Below are 10,159 nucleotides of genomic sequence, written 5' to 3' on the forward strand. Positions count from 1 at the left end.
AGTGTGTGGTGCTTGGTAAGCCCACTACCCGCTGGGGCTCCATGGGCTGCCCTCGGCCACAGCCCAAGAACACTGCCACTCCAGTGACAAATGCAGGTTCCAGGCCCAGCACATGACGGCTCAGGAACCAAAGCTTCATGCAGAAGCCAGTTCCTCCTGGGTTAAGGATGCTCTCACCCTCCCCTGTCTCTCCTCTCACATCAGCATCCTCTTTTATTCTTTCCACCAACGTACTGGTTTGCTTCTCCTATGGTGTCTCCCCCGCCAGCCCGCAGGCTCCAGGAGGGCAAGGTCTCTGCCAAGGGCAGCATAGGCCCTCATGCTTCCTCCCCCTGGGTCTCCCCACAGGTGTTTGGCTTCTTCAAGGGCATGGCCTTCCCCCTCACCAGCATCGCTGTCTACAACTCAGTGGTGTTTGGTGTCTTCAGCAACACACAGAGGTTCCTCAGCCACCACCGGTGCCAGGAGCCCGAGGCCGGTTCACCCCGCGTGCTGTCTGACCTGCTCCTGGCCAGCATGGTGGCTGGCGTGGTTTCTGTAGGGCTGGGTGCGCCCGTGGACCTCATCAAGATCCGGCTGCAGATGCAAACACAGCCATTTCGGGAAGGTAAGCGGCCAGGGGAGGTGGCCTGGTGTCTGGGGACCTGTGACCCTTTCCTGGTTTCCCAGGTCTGGGGTTTGGTTAATAATCTTTTTATGGAGCAGGGCATCTATGTTGAATCGTTTTATCTATAGTGGTAACTCTCACCGGTTAAGGATTTTCTACGCGCCCGGTGCTTGCAAAGAGCCCCGCATGGGTTCTCTTAATTCGTCTTCAGCACAATTCTCTGAGGCAGGTGCTGTGATTTTTTTCCATTTTACAGATGAGAAAACTGAAGTTCCCAGATGTTAAGATGATTATTCGAGGACACGCAATTAATGACTGGGCAGTCAGGACCAGCTACATAACCTGCAGCCCCCCAGGGTGAAATGAAAATGCGATCTCTTGATCACAAATTAGTAAGAATTTTAAAAGGGCAACAGCAGAGCATTGTCAAGTGAGGGGCCCTGTGTGACGGCCCAGGTCTCAGACCTACACCTGCCCCCCACACACCAGGGAGTGCAGCCAGGGAGGCCTCAAGCTGGACTGGCTGCAAGGCCATGAAGCGGGCCGCCCCTACCTCACCCTTGATGTTCCATTAGAGCTTCATTTCTTTTTTTTTTTTTTTTTTTTTTTTTTTTTTTTTTTTTTTTTTTTTTTTGCGGTACGCGGGCCTCTCACTGCTGTGGCCTCTCCCGTTGCGGAGCACAGGCTCCGGACGCGCAGGCTCAGCGGCCACGGCTCACGGGCCCAGCCGCTCCGCGGCACGTGGGATCCTCCCGGACCGGGGCACGAACCCGCGTCCCCTGCATCGGCAGGCGGCCTCTCAACCACTGCGCCACCAGGGAAGCCCAGAGCTTCATTTCTTATGCGCTACGTAGCTACTCCTGTGCCGCGAGCTGGAGCTGCCATCTCCTCCCTGCCAGGAAAGAGGTTTCTGACTCTTCTCCTGGAGCAGTTTTGATAAAGGAGAATGGAAAGGATGGGAAGGCACTTGCTGTGCAGAGTAGAAAGTGCCAGCTCCGGAGGAAGCATGAGCTGGCGGTCTTAGACAAATTTCAATACCTTGGGGTTTGGTCCTTGGCTCTCATTTTACTCTGTCTCCTCAGGGATGATATTATCCCTTCCTGGACCTCAGTCTCTTTTCTGTATAATGGAAGGATTGCATCCCAGGTCCCTCCTGTCACCTCAGATATATACCTGACAGATCTCATGGGTAAGACCCCTCTCCTCGGCAGCCTCCTGAATGGCCTCCATGTGAACCCTCTGCCCACAGAGGCGGGGGGTCGGCTCTGCCCCATGGCAGAAGCCCCAGAAGGTCGCTCGGGAGCATCCCAGGCCAGTGCCTCTCCTGCCCCCAACCCACGTTCCTCGATTCAGCCTGCACTCCCTGCTCAGCCGGGGAGGTGTCTAGGGCAGGTCTGCACGCACTTTGAGCACAACGCTAATACTCCTCACAGGGGTCCCTGCTACCCCAAGAACATGAGTCACACCTGCTGGATGCTCATGGCCCCTGTCAGCATGCGGGGAGATGCAGGGCAACAAGCGGGTTGGCTCACCCAGAGGGTCACAGAGCATACTCCCATGGGGGCCGCCCAGGGAGACACGGGGCAGGCAGATCCTCATCTCCATCTGCCTGACATACTGAATCGTGTCTTGGTACAGCTCAGTTTGACCAAAGAGGTCACACCTCTGAGAAGAGTTTGAAGCTCGCTGATCTGGTCCTATCCCAGAGGCAAAAGCAAAGATGTAGACAAGTGAAGGGCGTCGTGGACAGGCCTAGAACCCAGGAGTCCTGGCCCCCAGGCTGGTTTTTTGCGCTATCCTGTCTACTTCCAAAAAGCTGTGTTAGTCTAGGGTGCAGAGGAAATCTCTCCATAAGCCTTAAAGCTCTTTGGGGTCCAGATGTTGCAAGAGTCTCGGTGATGAGGCTCCTGGGGGCAGCCTCACCTCCTTCACAACCAGGGCACCTTGTCCATGGAAGGGGAAGAGAGAGGAGTAGGCATGCTTGTGTACGTGTGAGGGGGCCCTCAGCCAGCCTAGACACCAAGGAAGGTGCTTCTCAATAAATGCCGGGACATTTGGAGGCAAGTTAATTGGCAAACTTTCTTCACAGGGTTTGCTTCCATTCTCTGTTCTGTCCTCGCCCACCTACACTTTCCCTGCAGAGGGTTCTAGAATGGTGGCTGACTTGGCAGGCTAAGGCCTGAGCTATAGGGGTCCTGAGGCCAGGCTAGAAGCCTCTGGAGACTGGAGGAAGGATAGGAGCAGAACAGCCAGACCCAAGAAAGCCCCCAACGCTGGGTGTGCAGGAGCCTCACTTTTAGGGAGCTGAGCAGCCTCCATTAGCAGCTGCCAAAGTTGCTAAGTGTTCGTCGTGTCCTGACACTGTGTTAAGTGCTGTATGTGCATCATCTCATTTAATATCCACCCGACAGTGGGAGGTCAGCATGACTGTTAGCCCTGTTCATTTACCCAACACACAATAGTTATGTACCTGCTGTGTGCCAGGCACAGGGCTAGGTGCTGGGGACACAGTGATGAACAGAAGGCTCCATCCGTCTTGTAGTGCTCTGTCCAGCAGACGGGCAGAGGGGAATTGGGCCACTCCAAATAGGGTGGGTGGCAGGGAGTGGGTTGGGCTCTCAGCCAGGCTGGGGGTCAGGAAGGGCTCCGGGGCAGGTGATGGGAGGGGTGGAAGGAGAGCATAGAAGTCAGGACTGTATACCTGGTTAGGGCAGCACCGAGGGCCACCCATGCCTGCTCTCCTGGGCCGTGGGAGCCTGAGGCACAGCCCATCTGGGCTGGGACTCTCTAGAACTGCCTGTCCAGGCAGTCGGGACCGTTCTGGAGCCTTGTTTCCTGGATAAGCCCACTGAGCAGGGAGAACCTGGGGATGGTGTGCCCACCCCGTCCTTCCCCAGCATCTCGGGCCGGGAGGTGGTTCCTTGACCCTTACTCCTGTACAGACGGGACCATGGCCTCAGGCTGTAAGTTCATCCGCATGGCACCAGAAGGAAACCGGTTCTTAAGTAAACCGCTTGAGGCAGCAACAGAAAACGAAAACGTGTTTGTTCTGTCTTCCCCAGTGTGCCAGGAAGCTGACCTTTGGGGAGCTCAGGGAAGGCTCTTCATAAGAGACCAAGGGAGGTCCTGCACACAGATTTTTCTCAGCCCTGCAAAGCTCGAAGTCATTAGCGCCTGATCCCAGGGGCTTAGCTGGCAGTGCGGACACAAAACGGTTGACCTGAGTGGGCGGAGGGAAGGTAGAAACCAAGACTGGAGGGTCCGCCTCAGCTGTGCCCCTAGAGCCTCTGATCTGGACTAACCCAGAATAGTCACAGCCATGGGGGCCGAGCAGCCAGTATCTACTTAGCCCTCACCATGTGCCAGGCACTGTGCGAAGAACTTGGTGTGTGTTTAATCTTCACAGCAACCCAATTCCTAGACATTTACAAAGGGGAGACTGAGGCACAGAGAACTTCCATCACCTGCCTGAGGTCACTGCCCTAGTGGTAGGTGGAGCTGGGATACAGACCCAGGCAACTGACTCAGAGCCTACTGATGCTGTTTCTGCTTCTGCCCCAGGGTTTTTTAGAAGCTGAGGCTACAACAACTTTGGTAATATCTGGGCCTTTGAACAAAATCATCATGTACAAAACCAGTTGCAAACTTTGAGGGAGGAAAGGGGACTTGGAGGATGTCTCCAAAATGACATTGTTCAAGTAGTGGGCATAGCTTGTGGGCTTCGAGGGATGGGTCTGAATTCTGTGGCTTTGGGCAGCTCCGCTCTGCGTGGCCCACTCTTCCTTACCTTCCCCTGTCCCCCCAGATGCATGGGGAAAGGGCTTTGGCGACTACAGGAGCTGGTCAGGATCAACTATTGGGGATGAAGCATGGGAGGCAGGCAGTGGGTCACCAGGCAGTACTTTCTGCCAGGAAGCTCTCCAGCAGATGAGGAAGGATGTAGTTATCTTTCACTTGTTCCTCGGGAACCCTCTAGGCCAGAGATAGAAAACTCAGAGACTCACTGGGACCAGGGAGGTAACATAAGTAAGCACAGGTACCTGGAAAATGTACCCTTTTCCATTTTTTGGACATCTACAGCCCTCCTAACCTGTGTTTCATTTTTCCTCTTTTTATTGAAACACAGAACACACTTCACTTTGCATATCACTCTGCTGTTAGAAACACAGCAGTTCAAGCACATGTGTCGGCCTTGGTGCTGGGAAGGCAGTCGGGAGTGGTGCGCACAGTTGCAAGCTGCCCAGATCCTGTGGGAGGGGTGGCTGCAACCCTGCTCCGGCTGACTGTTGCCACGTGGCCTGGATCTTCTGCTTTTTAAGAGAAGGCAGAAAGCTAGATTTTCCCAGGGTCTTCCAACTGGAAATTGTCAGATAATTCAAGTAAAAACAAAACCAAACACAAACCAATGTAACACCATGCAGCCCAAAGCATTGTGTGGGCTGGACAGTGTGGGGCTGTGGTTGGCTGCGAGCTTGTGGTCTCTGCTCTGGGTCAGGCCCGCTCTCCCTGATAACTGGGCTGAGATGGGTAATTGCAGGCTACCCTGTGCAAGGCTTGTGGCATTGCTCATGGCTTGTGGCTTTACCCCAGAATTGCCAGTCCACTTCCCCGGGTGGTGACAACGGGCTATGAGAGACTACGCCACGTTGGAGACGTGCAAATATAAAGCCATTGAGTTCATCCTGACTGTCTGAATGTGGAGGGAGAGAGCGCCCACCCACCCAAATACAGTCACCGTTAACACATTATTATGTTTCCTTTTCCTGTTCTATATGCATGGATTAAATGTTTTAAGAGGTTGTACTAATGTTATATAGACAGTTTCACATCCTGTTCTTAATTCAATGTAAAACAGAAGCATCTTCCATCTTACTAAAATAGAATTATAAAATTAAAATAGATGGATAATATTTAAAATAGATGTACAATATTCCATCAAATAAACACACACACACACACACACACACACACACACACACACACACATTTTGAGAGGGACGATACAGTGTAGTAAGAATTCAGTTTCTGGAGTTAGGCCACCTGCTTCTAATCTTACCCCCACCTGTTGTTGCCAAGCCTCAGTTTACTCATCTGCATAAAAGGCGTAACAGGAGTAGCTCCTTCATAACTGGGATGGGATGGGATAACGTGTAACACAGGAAGATCTTAGCACAATGTCTGGTACATTGAAAACACGAAATAAATGTTAGCTATGCAATTAAACTTATTATTTAGAAGTCTTCCTACTAGTGAACATTTAGGTTGTTTACAGTTTTTCCTCTTCTAAAAGTAGTGATGTGATCAGCAAATTCGTCCATAAAGAGTTGCCTTCATTTACAGTCATTTCCCTAAATGTGTGGGCTCTTTGATTCGTGACTGGGTCAAAGAGTACAGTCATTTTTAAGATTCTTGGTACGTATTGTGAAATTTGTTATACAGGGGGGTTTTACCAAATTACGTAGGCAGTTGCTCAAGTTTAAAGGGAGTGTCCGTTTGGCGCTGCCTCTACCAGTACATGCTAGACGGCAGTTATCCTCATGAAAGCTTCCAGCTTCACGAAAGTTTTCTCCTGCGGCCTCTGTCACTTGGCCTGAATTAATTCAGGTCTGGCCTTGACAGTAAGGTGCCTGTGAAGGTGCCGTTTTCAAGTTATCATTACCCTTCACCCAGGCATGAGCCTCACTAGGCACCCTGCTGGGCCCGAGCTGGAATTCAGGGGTGAGGTCCCTCTGCTGCCTGGGCCAAGTCACATCCCCGGAGCCCGGTGGTCAATGACACTCACTCCTCCCCCATCTGGGAGCTTTCAGTTCTGTGTTTTCATTAAGAGCCTAATTAATGTGCAGATCACAAAGCCCTCAACACCACAGGAGGCCAGAGTTTGTGGAATCAGAGGAGGCCACAGCATTAACTCTGTGCTGACCATCATAGTAATTTCACCAGGCCCAGTTGGAGGCAAAGGGCTGAGGGTTACACTTGATTGAATTCACTCTTTGATTCATTCATTCACTAGCATTTCCCGAGGCCCTGCTCTGAGCCAAGCAGAGTAGGTAAATCAGGTATCAGACACGCACAGCCCCTGCCTTCATAGAGCACTCAGTCTGGTGGGGAATCAGCTGTGCACCAGGATGAGAAGGGCCCCAGGAAGGCTCTGGAACCTCAGAATCTGGCTCTGCAGACCGGGAAGGCTCCAGAGAGGAAGTGGCTATTGATTGGGTGTTTGAATACTGGCTAGGATTTGGAGGTGGAGATGTAGGGAGGGAGAGGTGTTTCAGACTGAGAAATGATGTAAGGAAAGAGTCAGTGGCAGGGGACTTCCCTGGTGGTCCAGTGGTTAAGACTTCACCTTCCAGTGCAGGGGGTGTGGGTTCGATCCCTGGTCGGGGAGCTAAGATCCCACGTGTCTTGCAACCAAAAAGCCAAAACATAAAACAGAAGCAATATTGTAACAAATTCAATAAAGGCTTTAAAACTGGTCCACATTTGAAATGAGAGAGTGGCATGGACTTATATATACTACCAAATGTAAAATAGACAGCTAGTGGGAAGCAGCCGCATAGCACAGGGAGATCAGCTCGGGGCTTTGTGACCACCTAGAGGGGTGGGATAGGGAGGGTGGGAGGGAGACGCAAGAGCGAGGAGATACGGGGAGATACGTGTATGTATGGCTGATTCACTTTGTTATAAAACAGAAACTAACACACCATTGTAAAGCAATTATACTGCAATAAAGATGCTAAAAAACAATGGTCCACATTAAAAAAAAAAAAAAAAGAAGAGTCAGTGGCAGGAAAGGCGAGCATGTGGCAGGATGAGGGGGGAGGGGTGGAAGATGCAGGGTCAGTTGTGAAGAGCTTGGATTTTTAGCCGAGTATGGGTTTCCTTTCTATTCTGCAGGCAGTGGAGCGTCTTGGAGAGCAGCATGACCTGAGCACAGCTGTGTGGTAGGAAGTGAACCTGGCCTTCAGAAGGGATGGAAGGGGGTGGGAATAGTAGAGGTGAAGAGGCTGATTTGGAGGCTGCTCCACAGACCAGACGAGAGGCTGGGAACGCCGGACCCAGGGCCGTGGGCTTTGGGAGTAGAGGGGAGCAGCAGATGGAAAAGGCATTGATGATGTAGAACCAACAGGCCAAGCAGGAGAGAGGAAAGTGTCGAAAATGACCCAGGATTTCAAAGTTGGGTGGCGATGAGGGAGGTGGTACCTCCCACGCAGGGAATTAACCAGCAGATGAAGCCTGCAAGACAGAGCTTGGCGTGGAGTGGGTGAGCACACATACTTATCGTTGCTGCTGCTGGTTTGGACGCTGGCTGGAGGGGTAGGCTCGAGTGAGAACTGTGGGGACTTGACCGTGCTTCCTGTTGAGGGAGGGACTGCAAATGGAATGTCAGGGCTGGAGGTCTAGACAGGGGTGTGACAGACATAGAAGTGACAGCTGAAGTCATGGCGGTAGATGCAAATGCCAAGGTGAGCTGCAATAAGACCAGGGTAGACATCAATGAGAAAACGCTGTAAAGGAGTTTGGGAGGGAGCTATACTGATGCTAATAGCTGTAGTTAACAAGTATTGCGCCCCAGCCATGTGCTCTGTGCTAACACAGATCCCGTGATTCAGTCACCACAGCAACTCTATGAAATCCGCACTGTCATTCTCCATTTGACAGGTGGGGAAACTGAGGCTGGGCTTAAGTGACTTGTCCGTGCTCCCTGGGCTGTTCCGCCCCGGGCCATGCAGCTCCACACCCTGGGAACACAGTCCTGAGAGACTCGTGTCACCAACGTGGGGAAGGAGAGGGAAGAAGTGAGAGTTGCTGAAGCCAGGGTGACAGTGGGGATGGAGACCAATGGACAAAGAAGGAAGAAGACTTTCTTTTCCAAGTTGGGAGGGGAGCAGGAAAGAGACGATTGCGAGAGAATTTTAAGGCAAGAGGAAGGAAGTTGAGGAAGCCTGACTCTACCATACTTAAGATAATCTGATGGAATGACAGGGACAGAGTGTGGCCAGGATTCGAGGAGGAGAATGTCCTAATATCTGGACATGCCGAGAGGAGACAAGCTGGACTGGATGGTAACAGTGGGAGTGCCAGCTGAGGGGTGATCTGGGCAAGTAAGATCATCAGCCACACACCTGATCACAAAGCCCGTTTGAGCTCAAGAATCTGCATGATGACAAAATGGGGCAAAGCCATTTCTCCCTGGATCTTCCAAAATGTCTGGCTGAGAAGGTCAACAACTGTGCCTCAGAGGCCCTGACTACATCAGTTTGTCTCTTTGGCAACACAGTTTTATTGCTCCCATAAAGATGTGTGGCTGCCAAGAAGCATACTTATCTCCAGGCAGGTTAGCCTTTTGATACAGTGGACTTTCTAAGAATTTCCCAGTTCAGGGCAGGAATTACTGGTGCTAAGCTCTGTAAAGAGATACACATTACTCCATTCAGTTCCTAAAGAAGGAAGCCTCTGGGAAGGCAGGAACCCTTGGAATGTAATAAGGGGCACAAAAACCTGGAGACTAGCCAGGACCATACAGTCGGGGCCTTCTTCTCAAGTAGGCTGTGTGCCAGTAGGAAGTGAGGGCTGGAGCAATGGCAGCCCAAAAGTGGAGGGAGGAGGTTTGTGAAGAGGCCAGGCATATAGCCATGCCGTTCAAGAGGTGCCCTTGAGCTCTGGGCAGTGTGACTGAATATTTTTCAAACTGTGGTCCCACATAGCTTGCCAAGATTAATGAAGGTGTACACAACAAAACACACCGTTGTGTAAATTACATACAGTGGGGACACATCCATTTGTTCTTTGAATCAATTGACAAGGGCAAATATTGTCCTGATTTCTAGACTTCACACTAGTGTTGGTAGTTCTCAGAGCTGGGTCGGTATCTACAATCTTTCCACAGTAGGCTTGGCAGGTCATGGCAGGTGACAGCAGGGCATGGCTGCCTGAGATTAGCAAGTCCAGCACTTCCGGAATCTGAGGTCACATCAGGGCAAGGTAATAAAGACAGGAATGATAACTATTTGCCTCAAGTAAAGTACATTTGCACAACACACATTTTAGTAAAGTACATTTGCCAACATTCTCATTTAATTTTCACAAAAGCCAAATGATGTGGGCAGGCCACTGATTCTTCCCCTTTTGTGTATGATGAGGAAACTGCAGCCCAGTGTGGTTGAGTCCTTTGCACCAGGTTGTACAGTAAATAGCAACTGAGCAACAGAGCAAACCCCAGCTGCTCCTAACCCAGGGCTCTTTCTACTAAACCATCTGCCTATCGTGGACTCTTTAGATCATGAGAAAACTGCTGGACTCTTTAGAAACAGGAACTGGGCCAGAGCTTCCCAGTTGGTAATACCCTGGGGAAGTGAACTGAGGGGTCCCTCAGCTTGTTCAAACCCAAACCACAGAGGTTATACCCAACCCATTTGTTGGAGGATGTCCATCCACATTACTGGATGCTTCCATAGCATCTTTGACAAGTGTGGCAGCTTATGATTTGGAAGTTTCTTTTAGCATCTATAGTCTCTGGCACAAGGACCAGACAGGGCTGGGCTTGGAGGAATG

At 51.2% G+C, this 10,159-nt stretch overlaps 1 protein-coding gene across 1 annotated transcript in view; it reads left to right on the forward strand.

Annotated features, from left to right (window-relative positions):
* The window catches only part of SLC25A48 (solute carrier family 25 member 48), a 43,648-nt gene that overhangs the window by 10,899 nt on the left and 22,590 nt on the right, over positions 1 to 10,159 (forward strand). Inside the window, exon 4 of the mRNA XM_007461384.1 lies at positions 349 to 607. Within this exon, the coding sequence (XP_007461446.1) occupies positions 349 to 607 (259 nt within the window). The remainder of the gene's footprint in view (positions 1 to 348; positions 608 to 10,159) is intronic.

This window comes from Lipotes vexillifer, unplaced genomic scaffold (assembly GCF_000442215.2).
Source record: "Lipotes vexillifer unplaced genomic scaffold, Lipotes_vexillifer_v1.1 scaffold217, whole genome shotgun sequence".
In the NCBI taxonomy this organism is placed as follows: domain Eukaryota; kingdom Metazoa; phylum Chordata; class Mammalia; order Artiodactyla; family Lipotidae; genus Lipotes; species Lipotes vexillifer.